Consider the following 22,677-nt stretch of genomic DNA (forward strand, 5'->3'; position numbering starts at 1 on the left):
ATATGTGTGATTTATGTTATGAATAGGTAATGATTATCAAGTTTTTATTTTCTATTTATTTTTTATTTATTTAATATTCTTTTATAACTTGATGATTTTGTTAATCTTTTGGTTAATATTTTAGTTGTTTGTGTAATGATTAATTCTTAAGATTTGGTACGATTGATGGTTAGTAATTTTTGCAATATTTACTTAGCATATTTTTGTAAATTTAATTTTAGGAAATGCGCTTTTATAAAAAAAATTGCGCGTAAAAATATAAATATTATTATAAAAATAGATATTTTTATAACCAATCCTATATAATTAGCTAAGAAATAATTAAATTAAGTTTATATTACTAATGATTCAATTTGATAAGCAAAATCCATATTTAGTTCTTTATACTTTTTGACTTTATTTTACTTCGTTCCTAACAATTGATTGTGTTTTAAAGACTTCTTAAATTTTTATTTTTATAAAAATTAAGTCCATTTAATAAAATATCTATTATGTGAATGTATTCAAGCACTGTCATATACATGTATATGTGTCAAATATTACCAGCAAAAATGCAGACTAAGATAGAGATTGCAACACTAACTTAAAAATGTGGCAATATTGTTTATAACACCCATGACTATGGTCCATTTCTCAATCATCTTATTCTTTCTTCACTGTTTATTTTTCTTCATTTTTTTAATTTAGCAAATGACCTTGTTTCAACCTCTTTTTTCCTTTTCTTTTTTATCAAACGACTCACTTATATATAGAAATAATTATAGAAAGCATATTTAATTTTAAAAAGATTTTATTGGAATCGCAGTAGTATTTTGTTTCTTTCATAAAAAAATAAAAAATAATGGTAAAAGGATGTTTGCATGGAGATCTATATTCTACATATAGTTTATAAAACAATTAAACACACAATATATCTTTTCCTCTGATGCGAAGGTTTTCGGGTTATATTTCTCTTTTGTTCTTTAAACAACATTAAAATCAACCTTCTTCTTTGTTCAAGGTTCCATTGCTAGATGAAGTCATTTTGGGAATATTATTTCAATGAACTCGCTCTAGTACCGATATATTCATTGCAACAATCATCAAACTTCTAATCCTTTATTGAAAATGTTAAAAAAAACTTCTATTGTAAAAATATTATTTGTAGCATTAACTTCTTAATGAATAATACATCATTAGTTTGGTTATGGAAGATAGGCAACACCTAATATTTACTTTCTATAGTGTGCTAGAATGGTAAAATAAGTAAATATTTGAATATGTTCTTGGATTTCAATTACTAGTTGTAATTCAAATTGTGTTTGTTGAATCCTACATAATTTCTACGTTATTCTCCAGCTAGCTGATGACTTGGAATTTAGTTTTATTATAATTACTTAGGTGTAAAATATTTAAGAGAATTGTTTTTAATTTTGCATCCTCTGTATAGATTTAAAGAGTCTCAAAAACACAATCGATTGTCGGGGACGAAATAAAATAACGTAAAAAAGTACGGGGACTAAAAAATGTGTTTTGCCAATTTGATATAGCATATGTGGATTTGGGCATGCACATAAGCCCATCCCTAAAGTTTCACAACCCAACAACACGACTATCCAGTCATTAGGGTTCGTAATTGTAGGGTTTTTGAATACGCCGCATATATAAACCTGCATTTTCTTCTTTGTATAGCCTTCTAAGCAGAGCAAGGAGAGGTAAGGGGAAAGAAGTGTAGCTCCGAACTCTAAGCAATGGCTCCTAAGACAAGAACTCCGAAGGTTAACAGAAACCCAGATCTCGTGCGAGGAATTGGTAAGTACTCGAGGTCTCAGATGTACCACAAGAGAGGCTTATGGGCTATCAAAGCCAAAAACGGCGGCGTCTTCCCTAAGCACGACCCTAAACCTAAGCCAGCTGCTCCCGCTGAAAAGCCACCCAAGTTCTACCCTGCTGATGATGTTAAGAAACCTTTGCTTAACAAGCGAAAACCCAAACCTACCAAGCTCAGGTCCTTATTGTTATTTAAATGTTCAATTTTAGATTTTCAGTTATCATTTTCATTCAGGGTACTGTATATTTTGTTGTTGTCATTACTGTTTGTGGATCTGTATATTTAAGTGAATGCTGGAGAATAATGTGAAAAATGTGGTGAATATATAATGAGTTTTTGGTGATTTCTAGTAATTAAGTTTAAGCTAATGGTTAGTGTTCAATTCAGTATAGGATATGTAATTGTGTCCTTTGTCTGTACTATTGCAGGGCTAGTATCACTCCAGGTACTGTTTTGATCATTCTTGCTGGAAGGTTCAAGGGCAAGAGAGTCGTGTTCCTTAAGCAGCTTTCTTCTGGGTTGCTTTTGATCACTGGTGAGGATTATTTGATTTCCTATATCCTGTTGTTTCTATCAGGATTGCCTTTGATAATGTGGGAGTTGTTTTTTACATAAAAGGGGATTTTTCTCTGTGCTGTGTTTTTTGTACCCGCTAAGGTAAAACTGCTTGTAAGCCTAGTCATGCAGCTATGTGGATGGTAGCTCTTCTTTCACCTGTAGATTTATTATGTGCGCATTGAGAATCTTCTCATTTTAACCTACTTAAACTACAATTTGGAAATTTATTAGCATTTTGGATCTTTTTTTTCTTAGCATGTGGACTTGTGCTGGTGCAAGAACATTATGTTTTTTGCTGCATTGCAGTTGTAGGTATGCTTCATTGGTTGATTTATGTTACTGTCTGGTTGCAGGGCCATTTAAGATTAATGGGGTCCCTCTGAGGAGAGTGAACCAATCTTATGTAATTGCAACTTCTACGAAGGTTGATATCTCTGGGGTTAATGTTGACAAGTTTGATGACAAATTCTTTGCCAAGCAAGCTGAGAAGAAGAAAAAGAAGGGAGAGGGCGAGTTCTTTGAGGCCGAGAAAGATGTAGGCTAACCAACTTATCTTACATTATCTAAATGATTGATTAGATTATACTGCATAATCTGTCTTTCATGGTATTGATTGTTGTCATAATCCATATTTCAGGAAAAGAATGTTCTTCCACAAGAAAAGAAGGATGATCAAAAGACTGTGGATGCTGCATTGATTAAATCAATTGAGGCTGTTCCAGAATTGAAGGCTTATTTAGCTGCTAGATTTTCTCTCAAGGCAGGAATGAAGCCCCATGAACTTGTCTTCTAGACTGGAAAAAAGTGTTAGGATTGTGTTTCCATGACTTTTTTGAATAGTGGTTGTACTGTTTCATTTTTGGCAATAGACGGATTTATGAACTTATATGACTATGAATTGTCCAAGGGATTTTTCCTTTTTCCCATTTTTGTTTTGTATGGTTTGATAGATCTACTGATTAGTCTGATCTATATCATATATGATTTATTTCTTTTCGAATGCCTTTCTCATGAAGCTCTTGCCTGATAAATATCGCCGTGGTTTCTCTGTAGTTGATTGGTATGCTGAAAAATAACAATCACCAGTTACACTGAAAAACTGAAGAAATTTCTACTAACATTTTCCTTGGTACGGATTGATTGAGTTCTGTTTTCATTTAGTTGGTTGTACGCCATATATCCTGACTGGTCTAGATAATGCCTGAGAGGCGGAAAAAACCTCTATATGGCTTTTCATCATAGGGGATGAGGTGTTGGCTTTGTTTCTTTGTCAGATCTGTTATATGAAATGAGGTGATGCTATTAACTAGTAGTTTTAGTTTGCAATGCCTTCAAAATTATCTAAGAGTTGTTGGTGCTGATGTGGTCAGTTCCAGGGATCTGAATTAGTCTGGATTTTATTTTTCTTCATTTAATTGTTCTTTACTTGGGAAAGCAAGTTTATTTGTGGTTAGATACTGCATAACTGGATTGAAATAGCAGGTAACCTCAATTAGACCTCAATATCTTTTCCCTTTTCTTTTTGAGATGTTAGATCTCAGTACCCTTAATGCTTTGTCACAGTAAATTCCATTAAAGGAAATTTCATTGAACTCTAGATGTAAGAATTGTACAGGATTATACAGAGAAGAGCTAAGATATTTTATGCTGATGAGTGTTATATAAAGTCAAATGTGAATGAGATTCCTAATAATCTTATTACTGCAATGTGTAGTTACTTGAAGTTTCTTCAGTCAAGAATGCTAGGTATTACACAACCTTTTTCTACATCTCCATAGGAAGATAAATTAGAAAATCTCAAACAGGTCATTTATTTGAACTCCCATAAGAAACAGGTTAGAGAACTAGAAAATATGCAAACAATAAACTAACAAGTAACTTCATAATAAGCTGTCTGTTCGAGCAGGCAATCTCTTGAAGAAATTGCTGGGCACAGAAGGTAGCTTGCTTCGAAATTTCGGGTGCCGCAAATAATACAAACCAGCAACTAAAGCCACCACTCTGAATGGAGTTGCATAAAGCACCACAGCTGCACAAAGGCAGAACAGAACGAAAAGACTGGTTGCTCTGGGGTCCCTCCAGCTGAGCAAACAACCCAACCTCTCGCATTGTGTTGCCATGTCTCCAACTACTGTTTGAATCCTTCCTGCGACACTTCTAAGCCTGTCATATCTCATCCGAACTGTATCATGGGGTCTAGAAGTTGGAAACGTGTCAAATTCCTCATCAAGTTCGTCTGGGTGCACTGCTTCTGCCCAAGATAATTTTGTGTCCATATGAGGTGGGTGCCTTGGTCTGAATCTATAGTTCCATAATCCAATAAGGAACATGTAGAGAAAGAGAGTTGGGAGTATTAACTCTGGGTACCAGATCAGTATCAGAAACAGAACATGAACTAGAACTGAAGTGACAGGATTCCTCCATTGGCAAATATCACCAAACCATCGGCTCATCGAGAACATACCAGATAGAAGTGACATGATTCTAAAGAAGTTAGCTTTGCTTCTTCTCATGCTCCACATGTGGGAATCCACATCTAGCATGTACTCGACCACTTCTTTTCTCAGTGGAGGTTCAGCTCGACCAAGCCTTACTGCTACAATACTCATAGCTTGATACCTTAAATTGTCTACTTGATTCACTGTGAATGGATGCAAGTAATGCATTTTAGGCAGCAAAGGATGCCCATACACATATATCATGTTAGCTAAAGACAGGGTGGTGAATCGAACTGCTAGTTGCAGTTCACCCATTTTCTTCACTCCAGTTGGGTGTAGAACAAGAAGTGGATAAGAATGTGTATAAATTCGAAAAGCTTCCAAGGTTGACAGGCGAATTCTCACCTTTCCGATTCGTGAGTCTCTTGCTGCATTTGGAGCATTTGGTTTCTCACCTCCTCCCAGATGGCAATTATCAAAAACTCCCAATGTTATTACTGTGCAAGGGTCGTAGACTTCCCAGGTGTATTGCTCATTCCATTTTGGACTGAAAGTGTCAAGAATTGTTCTAGTTCGAACCCACTTCTGACCATACTTAGCTACACAGTAAGCATCAGTACTCCCTCTGCCATCCTTCATCTTCATTGGAAGAAGACCTTGTGCACTCAAGATGCCCACTTCCAATATCCCAACAGGTTGTTTCCAAAGCTGCTTAGCTGTTGGCCTTTGATCACTGATGTACATTGTCGATTCATCCAGGACATGGTATCCACCTTCAAGACAAACTCTTAGGTGAATCCTGCTTGAAAATTTAAGCTCTTTCCTCCTGTCAGCTTCCAAGACACCGAACCCGAATTTCTCTAGATTGAACCAGCGAGAATGAACTGGACGGTGGTCTAGCCTTTTCTCAAAAGTAGTGAGTGGTAGGCTTATCTTTCCTAAGACATCTTCTCTTGCAGGGTGCACTCGATCCTCAACAGTGAGCAGTAGCTGCTCCTCAAAAGGCTCAGCTACAACGAACACCAAATCTTCATTCCAGAGCGGGTTAGCTGTTCGAATTGGGTTTACCTTAGTCTTGAGAATTTGATTGCCAACTTGAACTTTCACAAATACTTCTGGGATGCGGCCCCTATCATTTGGCACAATGTCTTGAGCTTCAATCACATTTACTCTTAGGTACCATAATTTTGGTGATACATAGACTTTTGATCTGATGCTGAGGACACCCTCTCCATAGACCGAGGAAGCATCTGCGTGCCATGCTTCTGGAAAGGCCTCATCTGCCTGTGTTCCCATCCAAACTGCAAGCATGACATCTCCCCTCACCTTCCCTTCACCGCGTCGATCCTCCAACCTATACCACTGAGGAGCCAGCGGGCTGTCGGGTGGAACTCTAGTTGGAATTTCATTCAAGTCAAAAACTACTCTTCCAAGATAATCATCTCTGCCAAACATTTCTTTGTCTTTGACAAAAACTTCTAACATTGATGATTGAATCCGGTCTTTTGAAAAAGCAAAGACCTGGTTCCATTCCGGGTTCATTTTCTTCTCGAAATGCTTTGATCTCCCTCTGTAGTTCCCTAGTTTTACTTCTACATAAGGATCACAACTTCCAGTGATGGAACTAGGGGGAAGATCTTTGGCCTTGACAACACGAACATATAAATAGGACATCTGCTCAACAAGGTCGTAAGTGCTTGCATATCTCTCACTGTGCATCCATCCTCTTCCCCCATATGCTCCTCCAGCAGGCCACCGCTCCCCTAACTGGGGGTTGGTGTCCTTCAAAGTGTAGTCATCTTGATCACTAGGATGGGATGGTTGATTAGCAAATTGCATTGTGTGCAGGATACCTTGAGGTTGCTTCTCCCTCAACAGACTTGGTTGCTGCAGAACTTGGTGCTTATAAATTCCGTCCTTGTTTGGCTCTTTCGCCAAAGAGCTGCCACTAGATTTAATAACTGCAACAGGAGAACTTGAATTTTCGATCACAGCAGGTACACAAATTTCTTTTTTGGTCTGTAATGTAATAGTTTTAGTAGTACTAACTGAAGCAACTTCACGCCTAGGAAGAGCAGCTAGTGTTTTGCAATCAAGATTGGTGTTCTCTGCAATATGAGCAGTAGCAGAAGGAATAGGAGAACTAAAAGCAGGAACTTGTGGTGGTTGTAATGGAATAGATAGTGAAGGAGGTTTTATTTCGGATTCTGGTAAGATATAAATTTTCAAGCCAATATCACCCTTTACAGATGAGAAAAACCACTTCTTTTCCAATTGGAAACTTTGATAAACTTCCTCACCTTTCTTGACAATATTGGAGCAAGGAATTCTAGTTCTACCAAGAAAATTCCGGCCCGGAATAGGTCTCCTCTCGTTGTAAAGAGAGACCTCAATGAATTGGTGATGGAGGTTTTTGTTTTGGTCTAGATCAAAGACAAGTTTTTGATTCCAAATAGGGTTAAGGTTCTTAGGAACTGTTATGGTTTTGCTTAGTTGATTTTGGAAATCAACTTCTACAAATGTACTAGCAGACCCTTCACCATCTTTAGGCATAAGATCATGAGCATCTACTACTTCTACAACTAGCTTCATTCTCCTTTTTGTTTGCTGCTGTGAGAAGTTACCAAGAAGCAACTTGCTGCAAGAAATCTGAAACTCAAATTGGAAGCAAAGAAGTAATACTCACCAAGGAGAGTATAAAAGGAAGGAATAAATCTGTTAAGGTTTTGCATTGTTTTGTTTAAGAAAGGAATGCTTTCATGGAGAAGATAGCCAAAGGAGGGGCAAGCAGGAAATGGAGGGAAAGCATATGCTTTATTTAAAGAAGGAAACTAAAGCTAGGCCATTCTTTTAATTGGTAAGTGCATACCTATATGGTTATTAGAAGGAGCTTATATACATGCTCTTTCATTTAAAATTCTTACATTAGCTCTAATAAATAGTCAAAATCCTGTTATTCCTGCTGTTCTTTTATTCACTTTATGCTTCCAAGAATAAGGAATTTACACAAAAGGCCCTGTTTGATGTAGTCTGAACGTTCTGTAAGGTAATAACATGTTTTGTTATCAAGGGTATTGTGGTCATTAATTGGGAAATTAATTGCTAGAACCCTCTATGGTATATGTGAACATCCCTTTCTTCTGTGAAGAGAAATGCCTGCCTGAAGAAAACAAAAGGAAGGAAAAGAAATAATAAATTAAAAGTGATTGTTAGAACTAAAAGAAAGAAAAAAAAAAAAAAAGAAGAAGAGTAAAACCTCCAGCTCAAGTGCTAGTGACTTGAAGCAAAGAAGCTTTTACTTTACTTTACACCTTTTTTATTTATTATTTCAGCCTCTACCCTTGTTGGTCTTATGCTTAGATTACAGGATCATCACCTTTCCATTCTAGAGTCATTAACTAATTCAATATGAAAGGTAAGGCAGTAGCCCTTATATGTACAAAATAACCCAAATCAATCCAAAATAAATAGTTTATAAGTACATTTAAAAGGAATGTGGAATTAAATTCTGCCCGAGTGAGACCGATGGACATAATTTGAAGAGTTGTGTTAGGGGATTTTATTCTAAATAAGAGAAAAGAAAAAAAAAAAATTAGTAAATACCATGCATTCAGTGGCTTGCATAGGCGGACACAGAATAATTCCCTAATTATACACGCATTATATTACTATTATTTATTACGAATATGCCTGTACTATTTTTTTTTACAATAATCTCCCTTGTTTATATATCAACAATAATACTGCTATGCTTTTCTAATAAATAAATATAATAATAATAATAATAATAATAATAATTGAATAATATTAAACAGACCACCACTATTTTAAGGTGAATTTTTGTTAATTCCACGTTAGAAAATAAAAAATCCAAACTGAATATAAATTAGAGAATAAATTAATTTGAATTGAAAATCTTAAAAATATCAAAGCAATAATAGTAAATGAACAGAATAATTTCAAATTGATTCGGTTTTTAATAATCTTTTTAAATTCATTAATTATAATTTTATATTTTTAATTATTATTTATTATAGAAAAATACCCATTTTTCTAAACCAATCAAAATATATATTTTTATTAAAAAGTAATTGAATAAAATAAAATATCATTTAAATTAGTGTATAGTATATATATATAATAATGATAATAGTTAATAGAAATATTCTTTTAAAGAAAAATAATTGTTGTTCGTCAGTTGGATTGGTGGACAGCTCGTATTCGTCAGTCCAACTGGTGGACAACTATAGTGCGGCTTTACTTTTGCCACTTCAATAAAATTCATTTTAAATTGATAATTTATTTAAAAACACCCTAAAATTAAAATCTCACCTTAAAATATAATATACTTTCTAGAAAAAAATTTCTAAAATTTAAACTCTAACATCTACTCCTAAAGTAATATGAGCTAGTACGAGACATCAATATTAGTATTTATAGTGATAACTTTAAATGAAAATCTTTTCTTTTAAAGCTTTAAATAAAAACCTTTTCACATACATATTTCACACTTTCAAAATTTTATGAAACTTAATGCTAAGATAGAAACAAATCTCGAAGATAATTGTGATCGATAAAGTTAGACACTTAGAGCAAAAAATTATGTTAAAATTAAGAGTAATTAATTGTTTACCTGTATATTGTACAATTATTTTTATTTTTTTAATTATAAATAATAATATAAATTAAGTTTATAGATAAGAATTAATTAAATTCTTAATATCTTGTTCTAAGAGATAATAACTTAAATATTTCTAAATATATTTCTTTAAGAATTAATATTTTAAGATTTTATTAATACAAGAGCATAGACATTATTTTGAATATTTATTTAATTAATCTTAATATTATATGAATTAATACTATAAATACAATTGATATTATCATTTTAAGGATTAAAAATTATTATATAATTAGAATGCTAACTTATTAGTTAATATAATATTAAAAATATTATCTAAAAATATTATCTTCTAGAATTAGAATTATTATCTAATTAGAGAATTATTAGTAATTAGTATTATATTAAAAATATAAATAAAATATTATCTTGTAGGATTTTAATTAGAAATATAACATAGTAATTAATAAATTAATAGAAAAATTATAAAATTTATATAAATTTAAGTTTAATGTGTCAAAAATAAGTGCATATATCAAAATAAAACTTCTATGTGGTATCAAAATAGTGACACAAATAAAAAAAAATTCTATGTCTCAAAATTTAATATATATATATATATATATATAGTCCTAACTCTTGCCAACCTTATATGACATATAATATTTTTTTTTTTAAATTACTCCATAACCTCAAAACATTAAGAAATAATTTAGCCACAATATCATATGTCATATATGGCCAAATATTGGGACAAAAATAAATAAAATGTTTAACATTTTTCTAAAGTTAAATAATGAATTTGAGTTGTTTAAAAAGAAAAGGTTAGCCACTTCACTGAGAATTGCACGGTTGAAGAAGAAGGGATTAATCATTAATCATCGTCAAGGTGAAGACCTTATTAAAAGTTCTAAAAAGTTGTTCTATAAATATTATATGAGGGGATATTATATAAAAGTAAATTAGGAGCTTATAGAGATGCAACTTTGGCTGGTTGAGATAAAATAAATATTTCTGCCCAAGTTCTTTTTTTGATCTAATCTAGTGATCAAAATGACTACTAATCCTGAATCCTGGACCATTTTTTAATGTGTTTGTCAAGAGAAGAAGACAAGGCAAAGTTTAGCATTGCATGTGCTAACCAATACTTTATTTAGCTTTCATATAGGTCCTCCAGCCTGAAGGTATTCACCCACTAACTCTAATTACCTAATCATAACATTAGTCTACATCACTCGGTGAGATTATAGTAGTTTTTTATTTTATTTTATTATTATAAAAAATTAGTAATATATTATTAATTATTAGTATATGTTAATTTATTAGATTAGGAGAATAAGGACGGTAAAACTCAAATCTACATATTAATTCTTCACTTGTGTTTTATGCGGTATTTTTACTATTAGACTACTGTTTTGGTAGTGTATATTTGAAAGTTTATACCTCAATTCCATTTTTTTAAAGAAAATAATTAATATTTAGTCTCATGTATTTTTACATTTTTTGAGATTGAGTCATTATATTTTCATTCGGTGATATATACGAGATTAAATCCTTTTCTAATGGAGTTAGTATGCAATATATGCTATTTGGTCCCAGTATTTTTAGTCTTATTTATCAAGTCCGTGGATCTTAATTTTTAATCAATAAAGTCCTTCAATGTTTTGTAGCTTAACACACTAAAATTATTTAAAATTAGTTTAACGATTAGTTTAATAATTTAGAAATTTGACTAAATTATATACTTTATTTAAAAATAAAAAAGTACTTTTTTCAGTTATGTGATAATAAAAAATTTTAAAAATTTATTTAATAGTAAATATTCAAATTCCATGATAGATATGAATTACTACATATCTAATTGGTCATTATCGTCTATATATTTAATTAATAGATGTCCTAATTGGATATTTCTATAATCAATAGGTTTCTATAATCAATAGGTCTCAGGGGCATTACCGTAGTAATTCCACCACTGTTTAAACTAGAAAGTTATTTTGGTTTAGGTTAAAATGAATTTAGAACCTTTTTTCTGTAGATCTTCTTCTTTCTCAAATTCTTCTGCCTCTGAATCATCGAGGTACAAAGGTCTAGTAAATAGTGAAGAAATCACTATTGAAGATTTTTCAAAGCATATTGACGATTGGGAAATACCCAAAGTCCAAAAGAAACAAATTTATGAGTTTTCAAAGTTCCCTCTCTTCAAGACTGATTTTACAATCAAGACTGAAGAAAGAGATATCCAAATTTCAAAACCTTTTGAAGAGATTTATCTCTTAAATCGAAAGACCCTCCAAAAGCATATGGAAAAGGATTATAAGTATATCCACATAGGTCTAGTCCAGGTAGGTATTAAGCCCCTTACCAGAGAAGGTCTAGATACTTCCATATTAGCCGTCCTTAGGGATGCTAGGTTTACAAATTTCTATGATTCCCTGTTAGGTACTGTTGAGTCGAGCCTCAATAAAGGACTTATTTCTTTCAATTGTTTTCCAAATATCACGATTTCTTTAAACGATAAAAATGTTTTAAAGAGCATCGTTCTTCAAATCAAAACTCACAATTACAAAATGCTTGAAGGATCTATTCCGATAGCATTAATTTTCAAAATTCATTACAAAGCTATAATTTCTGCCTTTGGTTCCAAACACAAGCTTCACTCACCAAAAGGAGAAACACTGTTCCTACAAATGATCTATCCAAATCCAACGCAACTATTCCAAAGACCATTCAATGGAAAGACATTACACTTCTGAAGAATGGATCCTTGAAGGTGCAACCCAACCTACTCTCCAAAGCAAACAGAACCAAACACAAACCTTAAACACATAGCCCAATATCCGGGATGGAAAGGTAAAGATCTCATTCAATGAAAGTCAACTTCCTCTAGATTTTCTGATGATGGTTCTTCAACCTCGACCATAGATATTGGAAGGGTATCCAAAATTCCTTCTGTTATCTATGCCCCTTATAAAGAACTAATTCCATCCCAAACACAACCTAGATTTTCAACATCTGATATTCCAAAAATACTCCAGAATGTTGATTACCAAAGCAACATCCCCGGACGGTCTACATCGATTCAAAGAATGATGACGAAGATATAGAGATAACCTCTACCCCATCTTCACCATCACCATCAGCCATTACCCAAAACCTTGAAGCAGAGATCAACATGATTTCAAAAGAATTTGAAATTGATAAAAAACTCTTGCATGAAGATTTCTATTCAAAGAAAAACCATCTTAAGAAACTTTGGTTTTTTAAGAATTTTTTAAAAGAGAAAGATAGTATTCAGGAAAAATACTATCAATTTTGCATTCAAAACAAAGCCCAAATCAAATTTTTTGATTGGTTTCAAATTTACTGCAAAGAAAATGGTATCCTTTATCCCTTTAAGGATAAGTCCATTAGTCCTGTCACAGTAAGGAACAAAGCCCCTGAGTGGAAGGTAGGAGAAAACCTAACTGTCCAGTCTGAACATCCTCCCCTTAGGAAGATAACCATTCCTTATGGAGAGAGTGAGATAGAGGCTACACCTTACAAATTGGTAGGCGAAGACCTAGATAGGAATGTCAAGAACATTGTTCAGCAGAACAATTTCTCAAATACCTGTCTAAACACTATAGGAAAGCAACTGGTTAGAATAGAAAACCAGATTCAAAAGCCCCCTGTAGTGGTGACATCTCCAATCCCTAGTACTGGTCAACCAAAAGAGTCGAACCAGTCAGAAAAGCTTAAAAATTCAGTTTTTAAGCCTTATCAGCTTACAAAGCCGAGCCAAGACCATTTCCAAAAGCAAACTGAGTTTGCCAAAGCAGTCAGAGAACAGCTGAGTAGATTAGCAACCTCTGAGTCATCCAAAAATCTAGTGCCAGATACTCCTCAAAGCAGTAGGAATATCAGTGCAATAGGACAAGCCCAAAGCGATGAATCAGATGATTCAGGGCTTGAAAGCCCCATTCCAAAACCCTTCAACATCAACAGATTGGGAATCCAAGCCCCTAGATTAACCTGGAATACTCCTAGGAGTACTGCTCCAGATCTAGGAATTGAAAATAGGAACAACATCCTAACCCAGTCTAGATTCAATGCCTCCTCCGTCTATGAATGGAATATAGATGGAATGTCTGAGTACAACATCCTTGGTCTCTTGCAATGATGACCATGGCAGCCCAATGCCTACAAAACCCAAAGTGGTACCTCCGATAGAGCCATTCGAGCTCCGATACTGGATTTTCCGGCCAGTCTTAAAGGATGGTGGGATTATCATCTCACTCAAGCACAAAGAACTCCAAATCCTAGGTGCTATCCAAACCACAGTGAAGGAACTCCCATTCTAGATGAAATAGGAAATCCAATTGAGGATGCAAGTGTCAACTCTAATCCTCACTATTTCTCTTCATTTCATAGGAGACCCTTCTCCTTTCAAAGACAAAATGCCGAGCTCCTTAGCAACCTTACCTGTAAGAAGCTTAGCAATTTCCAAAGTTACAAAGACACTTTCCTAACCGTGAGTCATGCTTAGGGAAGATTCTAGCCAACCTTTCCGGAAAGAAAAATTCTTAGCCGGTTTACCTAAGATTTTAGGTGAAAGAGTTAGGAATACCATAAGAGAAGCCCATAGCGGTCAAATCCCTTATGATTTCTACACTTATGGTGAGTTAGTTAGTCTAACCCGGAAAGAAGGTTTAAAGATTTGTCATGACCTTAAGCTTCAAAGACAAAATTTCAAATGGGAGATGAAAAAGACTAGGCAGAACTAGGTAGTTTCAGAACCAGTTTGAGTATAACCCAATAGAGCCCGTGTCTAGTTGCAAAGGGAAATGCAAAGTTGATTCTTATTCAAAATCTTTCAAAAAGAAGCGATTTTCCAAATATAGAAAGCCTTCTAAAAGCAAGGAGAATTTCTATAAAAAGCCATCTTCTTCCAAATTTTATTCTAAATTTCCAAAGAAAGATTCTAAAAAAGATTTTTCAAAAATTACATGCTTTAAATGTGGTAAGAAAGGCCATACTTCGAAGTATTGTAAGTTTTCCAAAAGACTTCTTGAGCTTCAAATAGAAGAAGAAGTTTTGCAAAAGATTTCTGCTCTTCTAGTTGATTCATCTGAATCAGAGTTCTCAAACAGTGAGGAAGAATTTCAAATTGATGAAATCAAAACCTCAACTGATTATTCTGAGACAGATTCAGAGAGCTCTTCTAAGAACATTAATATGCTCACTAGGCAACAAGAAGCTCTTCTTGAGGTCAGAAAGCATATTAGTGACCCTCTTATTCAAAAGCAGTTTTAAAAGAAATTTTAAAACCGAATCTCTGGTTCCTTCTTCTAGTAAGAAAACTTATGATCTTACTATGATTTTGGACAAAGGGAAGAAGTTGAAAAACCCTCTTCCTACTGTTCAGGAACTCCAGAAGGAGATTAAAACCATCAAAACAGAACTCAAAGAGTTGAAAGAAAAACAACAAAATGATTCTGTTTTGCTTCAAAGCCTGATCCTCAAGCAGAATAGTGATTCTGATTCTGATGAGGAAAATGATTTTCAAAACCTTGAAGTTTCTGAAAATGTTCCTGAAAACTTTATCAATGTTTTAAAGGAAATTACTTCAAGAAAATATTTGATTCAAATAAAGCTTGTTTTCCCTGGTGATTTCCAGATAGAAACCATCGCGTTGTTTGATACAGGAGCAGACCTCAATTGTATCAACTGCGAACTGGTTCCTAGAAGGTTTCATCAAGAAACCAAAGAAAGGCTGACTTCAGCCAATTCTTCAAAAATTAAGATTGCTGGTAAAACTGAAGCCGCAATTCTTAATAATAATATTGCTTTAAAAAATGTTTTTATTCTTACAAAGGATCTTCAGCAAACTGTCATCTTAGGGACTCCGTTTATCAATTTGATAACTCCCTTTAAAGTGACAACTGCTGGTATCATTTTCAAAGCCAAAGATTCGAAGATTATTTTTCCTTTTATAGAAAAACCAAAAAAGAGAAATTTGAATCTTATCAAAGCACATTCCATTTACAATTTTGAAATCAATGCTTTGATCAAAGGTAAATAAACCCATCTTTCTCATCTTCAACAAGATGTGGGTTTGAAGAGAATCCTAGATCAACTGCAAAATAATTTTATTCAAAGAAAAATTTCTGATTTTCAAATGAAGATTGAGAATGAACTCTGTTATGATCTTCCAAATGCTTTTTGGAATCGGAAGCAACATATGGTAGATTTGCCATATGAAAATGATTTTTCAGATAAGCAAATCCCTACCAAAGCCAGACCCATTCAGATGAATGAGTCTTTAGAAAGCCATTGCAGATTAGAGATTAAAGATCTTGAGTCTAAAGGTTTAATTTCAAAGTCTAGATCACCTTGGTCTTGTGCAGCTTTCTATGCAATAAGAATAGCGAGATAGAAAGAGGAACTCCTAGGCTAGTGATCAACTACAAACCCCTGAACAAAGCTCTTAAGTGGATTAGGTATCCTATTCCAAATAAGAAAGATCTTTTACAAAAACTGCATTCTGCATTCATCTTTTCAAAGTTTGACATGAAATCAGGATTTTAGCAAATCCAGATTGATCCAAAAGATCGTTACAAAACGGCATTTACAGTCTCATTCGGTCAATATGAGTGGAATGTCATGCCTTTTGGATTAAAAATGCCCTTCCGAATTTCGGGAAAATCATGAATGACATTTTTAATCCATTTTCAAAGTTCGCATTGTCTACATAGATGATGTTTTAATCTTTTCAAATTCCATTGAATAAAGATTTTAAACACCTAGAAACGTTTTTCTATGTTGTTAAGAAAAATGGTTTAGTGGTTTCAAAGTCTAAGATATCTCTTTTCAAACGAAATTAGATTTCTTGGTCATTACATCTCTCGGGGTACAATTACCAATCGAGAGATCCCTTGCATTCACTTCCAAAGTTTCCGGATAAAATTTTGGAAAAACCCGACTTCAAAGATTTCTTGGTAGTTTAAATTATGTCATGGATTTTTATCCTAATTTAAACTGTCTCGCAAAGCCCTGCATGATAGGCTAAGAAAAACCCCCCTCCTCGTCCGATCAAAGATACAAAGATTGTCCAAAGCATTAAAAAACAAGTTTTAGAAATTCCTTGCCTGCATCTAGCTAATCCTTCTGCATTTAAGATTGTAGAAACGGATGCATCAGAGTTAGGATATGGTGGGATTCTAAAGCAAGTTCAAAATTCCAAAGAATGTATTGTCCAGTTTACTTCTGCTCACTGGAATGATACCCAAAAGAATTATTCTACTATCAAAAAGGAAATCCTTTCGATAGTTCTCTGTATTTCTAAATTTCAAAGCGATCTTTTAAATCAAAAATTTCTTTTAAGGATTGATTGCAAGTCTGCAAAAGAAGTTTTACAAAAAGATGTTCAAAATATAGCTTCAAAAAAGATTTCCGCCCGTTGGCAAGCTATCTTATCTGTTTTTGATTTTGAGATTGAATTTATTCGAGGAGAATCAAATTCTATTCCTGACTTTCTAACCAGAGAGTTCTTACAAAAACAGGAGTGATACAAAATGCCAAGAAAATCGAGGTCCAAAGAAGAAAAGTCGACGGCTAGTTCAAAGCCGGCCCAATTTCAAAGCCCAGTGAAGGAAGTTCTCCCTTCAACTTCAAAGCCCATCAGAACTTAGAACTTAGAAGAACTTAGAAGAGAAAGAGAAGCTCTTCTGTTATCTAGTTCTCACAGAAGAAATTAGAGTGAAAAGAGTGAGTGAGAGAGAGAGAAATCTTGTAACTCCTCTTGTAAGTCTATATTCTTCTTGTTTCAAAGTTTTACAAAGTTGTATGATTGTTTAAAGCTTTCAAAGTTGTTTATATGTTTATGTTCAAAGTCTGTTATTATCAATAAAGCATTCAAAGTTTTGTTCTTTGTCTATCTTCTTCTTCCCTGTTTCTTTCATCAGGCGTATGCTCTGTGCTTGCCTCGTAAGAGGATCCTGCACATCAGAAACTTGCTGATTGTTTCTGTCCAAATTTATTTTCAGATCTATAAGTTTATAGGCTGGAAAATATCATGTCTAATAAGTTAGGATTTTACTTTAAATAAATTAAAATCTGAGTAATATCATTCTAATTAAATTAATAGCTTATTATTAAAATAAAATTATAGTTTAAACTTAAATTATAATAAAATCTTATCATTCTTACAAGTTAAGATTTAAATAATAATCTACAATGATTAATGTCATCAAAATATTAGTATAGGGGTTTGATATTATTCAAATAAAAGTATAGAGACTCAATCCCACAAAATAAAATATAAAGAAAAATCTAAAAATTATTTTTACATGTATTAACAGCGTATGTAATAGACACTCCTAACTATTGTTGGAAAAAAGCTTATATAAAAAAAAATCTTATCTAATAATAACTGCATCTTATTCATCGAAATATATACAAATGATCGTACAATGTACGAGTAAATGACTAAATTCTTTTGACATGCGTTACTATTTTGAAGGTTTTTGTTTTGATATGTATACTTATTTTTTATACATGAAATTTAAATTTATTTTAATATTATGATTTTTTGTTAATTTAATAATTAATAAATTATGTTCTTTTTGATATGTGTCACTATTTTAAAAAACTTTATTTTGACATATATACTTATTTTATGGCAAATGAAATTTAAACTTATGTGTAATGTTATATTTTTATTAATTTATTACTTAATAAATTATATTTCTATTAGACAATAAATCTCATCCTACAAAACAGAATTATAATTATATATTTTATTATTATATTAACCAATAAATTAATTTTTTAATTAGGTAATAATTCTAATTCTAATTCTAAAAATAACATTTCAAATTAATATTTTTAATATCATATCAATTAACAAGTTAGTTTTCTAATTATATAATAATTTTTAATGTTAAAAATAGTAAGATTAATTAATAATTCGTACAAAATAAAATCAATCAATAATTATTTAGCCCCCAGTTAATTTATATGATACTAAAAATTAATTAATAAATATTTTAAAAATTATCTTTATATTACTGTATTAATAAAATTTAAAAAATTAAATTTTAATACTAATATATCAAAATTTTTATTAAATTTTATATATAGATTCAATTTTTATTATTATTTATCGTTAAAATAATAACAATAGTCATACAACACACATATAAATAACTAATTAATGCTTAGTTATAAGAATGGTATATCAAGTTTAAGGTTTCTCTAATTAATAGTTAATTTACCTTTCAAGAAAAATTAATTGTTCGTTTGATTGAAGAATTTCCAATGACTTATTATAATGACACTAAGCTTGTAGTCTCTGACTCTTTACTGCTAATTGATAGGTCCAAATTATATATAGTTATTTAGGGTATTTTAGAGCTTTAATGATACATTTTCTATATATAATATGGTGGAAATATATAATTTTATCACACTTAAGCTTAATTATCTATTTTCAAATAATATTAGCCAAGAGAGGAAAAATATGTAGAAAATACTTTAAAATAGGCCTAATAGGACATGTTTACTGACAAGATCCAAAATCAAAACGTATGGACTGGATATTTTGATGGGCTAGCCGAAAATCACAATGCACATGCGGGCAATTTAGTTATTTTGTATTATTATTAGGATTTATATTTAGAGTTATTATGGGATAATATTTGATGGAAATAATGATATCTATGATCTTATCTATTAGGTAGACTTATATTTGATCTACTTATTTTTAGGGAGACTTTTCTTGGTGGAGGACTTTTTTCTATACATTTCTTTGCGAATCTAGTTCTAAAGGAGGAGGAGTGGTCTCTCTTATCTACTCTCTACAATTCTCTACAGTTCATTTTCTTCAAACATTTTAGTTTTAGTATTGTTATTCTTTCAAGATCTAAAAAAGCTTTTGAAGAAATGAAGAGTGAGGATTAATCATCTTCCTACCTTTAAGAAATTCTAAATCTAAAGGGAGCTTTAACTTTCTATCATGTTTTTATGTTTTTCTATTTACTTACCACAATTATTGGATTAAATATCTCAGGCTAGTCTTCTTAAGTATTTAGTTTAGCCTTTTTACTTATGTATTAACCTTGTTTATTTTTATCTGATGAATGATTTATTTACCTTCATATTTTTATTAGTTTCAATTATTATTGTTGGTTGACCATCATATTAATTTAATAATAATAATTGGTATGAAAATATTTAGGCCAAATATATTAGAAACATCATATTTACTTCAATCTATGTTGGTAAAAGAAACTTTAGTTACATCATTAGCTTGAGTGATTAAAAGAAAAATGACATGATCATTTCATTCATTAGATCTATGCTTAAGGTTAAAATAAGAAGATTACTACGTAATTGGCTATGCCAAATACTATTTTTATCATATAGTTTATTAAAATCATATTATTTGTATATTTTATATTTTTAGTTTATTTTATTACTGTATGAACATCATATTACTTTTTTAAAATATCGGTTTAGAGTGTTTAGATTTATTTTTAGTGTTTTAATGTTAATAATTAGTCTATGTAATAAAGGGCCTCATAGTTCCTTGAGAGATCAACCTCGAGGTGAATTTACTGCTTAACTATAAGAACAGTTTGTGCACTTGCGAGTATTAACTTAGACACATCAAGTTTTTGGCACCGTTGTCGGAGAACTGTGTCCAAGTTTTATTATATTGAGTGATTGTCAAAATTGTCTTACATTTGTTTATTTTGTGATTTATTTCATTTATGTGTTTGTGGTTTATTTTTAAATATTATTTTTAAGTTCTTAGATTTGGAATTTTTTTTTGTTTTGTATGCCTGGCCAAAAAATAAATTTTAGTGATTCATCAACTCAAAATACATACAACTCGAGATCAGCTGTTAGAAAGGCAGAAGAAGACCAAGAAATAAAGAGTGAGTTTGTGCTTGAAAAAGTTGAAGAGAAATAAAAAAAAGAAGTTGAGATCATAACAAAGCCACAAAGAGAAGTAGCAATTGAAATGTGAATGACTTGAAAGAATATGCACGGCCTATAATTGGTAACACTATTTCATACATAGTTCTAGGTGATGCATCTAGGAATTATGAACTTAAGAACATATATTTTAATATGCTTCCTTCATTTTATGGTATGCCTAGGTAGGATGCATTCACATTTATTAGAGAATTTTATGGCATAGTTCATACTTTTTCATTATCTAGACTAGATGAGGATCAATTGAAAATGAGGTGTTTCCCTCATTCATTGAAAGAAAAAACAAATGCTTGGTTAATAGCCTTGCCTCCTAATTCTTTGAGAACTTGAGATAAAGTTTACTAAAATTTTACGAGTAAATTTTACTCACATCAAAAGACCAAAGAATTAAGGGCTGAATTTTCTAACTTTTATCAAAAGGATACTGAATCCTTTCATGAAGCTTGGGATCGCTTCAAATGACTTTTATTGCAATACCCACACCATGGATATCCACTTCCAGTAACCAACCAATTATTTTATAATGGGCTGACACAGCAATATCAATATATGATAGATAATGCAGCTAGGGGTTCTATGTTAGAAAAGACAAATATTAAGATGTATGAAATCTTTGAGATGTTAGGAGCTAACTCGAAACAAAATAGTGTAAAGATAAAAAGAGTAAGAGCGAATGAAGTAGTAGCTAGTAGTGAAATGACTATGCAAATAGTTGAATTAACTAAGTAAGTTAAGATACTTGCTTCAACAAAAAATGCACCAAGTAATGAGATGTGTGGTATTCATGGTACTTATTATCATAGTGCTAATATTTATTAATCTTTTGATACTTATACATGAAATGTATATGAGCAAATAAATTTGATGGATTCTTATCAACCCAGCAGCCTATGAATAACTCTTATTCCAACACAAATAATCCATGTTGGAGAAACTATCTAAATTCTTGTTAGAGAAACAATGATCAAAACTCACCATAAATTTTGAGGAATCCAAATCAGTCTCATTACCAAAACCAAGATTCTCAATTCCAAAGAAAATCCAATTCTTCCTTTCAAGATCAAGAATAAACTTTTCAATCTAATGAGCAAAGAAAGCCAAGTTTGGAAGAAACACTTCAATCATTTATGATGGCTTTTCATGGTAGGATGAAGAGGAATGAGAAAAAAATAGATTCCATTGAGATTTGAATGAAATATTTAGAAGCTTAGACGGGACAAATTGTTGAAGATGTTCAATAGCTAAAGAAAGGGAAACTACCAAGTGGACCTGAACAAGCCAATGCTATTAACATTATTAATAATGGTAAGGTAGTTGATAATAAAGTCGATATGGAGACTAGAAGAGATTCTTCTTCTTATGCAGGTACACCTAAGATGATGGATTAGTGGAAGTAAAATTCAGTTAAGCAAGCATGCAAAATGAAGAAAAAGTAGAGCCTAATTTTAAGCTTGAGAAGAAAAAAATGAAGCATTTTTTAGACCTGAATTCTATAAAATAGCTAAGCCTTATAGAGCACATATTCCTTTTCTAAACCAACTCAAAGAGAGCAAAAAGGATAAGCAATTTTTTGAAAATATATTCTGGTTGGATGTTATTAGGAATAAGCTAGCATATGCAAAGTTCTTTAAAGAGTTAGGGATACACAAAAAAATGAAAAAGTACAAGTCTCAAAGAAAGCAAGTGCAATTCTTAAACAATAGTTTTCAATTAAGATGAAGGATCTTGGTAGCTTCACCATTGATATTATAATGGGTAACAAAAAGGTTATAAAAGACATATTAAATTTGGGAGCAAGCATCAACTTGATGCCTTATTTAATTTTAGGTTGGCTTGGGGGAGTTGAAGCTAACCACTATATCTCTTCAATTGGCTAATAGATCAATAAAATATCAAAGAGGAGTGGAAGACTTGCTAGTTCAAGTAGGTAAATTAATAATCCCTTTGATTTTGTAGTATTTGATATAGAAAATATACCAGGAAGGAATAAGGAGCAAATTATTCTCCTTGGTAGGCCTTTCATGATAACTACTAGAATTGTGATTGATGTGCATAATGAGAAACTTACCATGATAGTTTTAGGAGAAACTTATGGAATTTAAAGTGTTTGATTCTCTAACTTTCTCTCTTAAATATACTATTGATGAGTATTCATATGTTGATTTTTTTAGATTCTCTTGTTTATAAAAAAATATATAATGATATTCCATTATTAATTAATAAAAGCTTTTGTGACACTTTAGATGTTCGCATTAAGAATATAAAGT

At 31.9% G+C, this 22,677-nt stretch overlaps 2 protein-coding genes and 1 non-coding gene across 3 annotated transcripts; 1 reads left to right on the top strand and 2 right to left on the bottom strand.

Moving 5' to 3' along the window:
* The first annotated feature begins 1,593 nt into the window (after positions 1–1,593).
* Positions 1,594–3,294, top strand: LOC8261126 (60S ribosomal protein L6). The gene is made up of 4 exons (XM_002513146.4): positions 1,594–1,987; positions 2,239–2,345; positions 2,722–2,903; positions 3,006–3,294. Exons 1-4 carry the CDS (start codon positions 1,731–1,733, stop codon positions 3,159–3,161), a joined length of 702 nt encoding a protein of 233 aa, XP_002513192.1. The 5' UTR covers positions 1,594–1,730; the 3' UTR covers positions 3,162–3,294.
* Positions 3,295–4,155: 861 nt separating this feature from the next.
* Positions 4,156–7,456, bottom strand: LOC8261125 (FT-interacting protein 1). Its single transcript, XM_002513145.4, has one exon. It carries the CDS (start codon positions 7,396–7,398, stop codon positions 4,249–4,251), a length of 3,150 nt encoding a protein of 1,049 aa, XP_002513191.1. The 5' UTR covers positions 7,399–7,456; the 3' UTR covers positions 4,156–4,248.
* A 13,338-nt stretch (positions 7,457–20,794) lies between these two features.
* On the bottom strand, positions 20,795–20,902 carry LOC112533822. The gene has a single exon (XR_003078177.1). It is a non-coding gene; the product is annotated as a small nucleolar RNA R71 (small nucleolar RNA).
* Between the last annotated feature and the right edge of the window lie 1,775 nt (positions 20,903–22,677).

This window comes from Ricinus communis, chromosome 6 (assembly GCF_019578655.1).
Source record: "Ricinus communis isolate WT05 ecotype wild-type chromosome 6, ASM1957865v1, whole genome shotgun sequence".
Classification (NCBI taxonomy): Eukaryota; Viridiplantae; Streptophyta; class Magnoliopsida; order Malpighiales; family Euphorbiaceae; genus Ricinus; species Ricinus communis.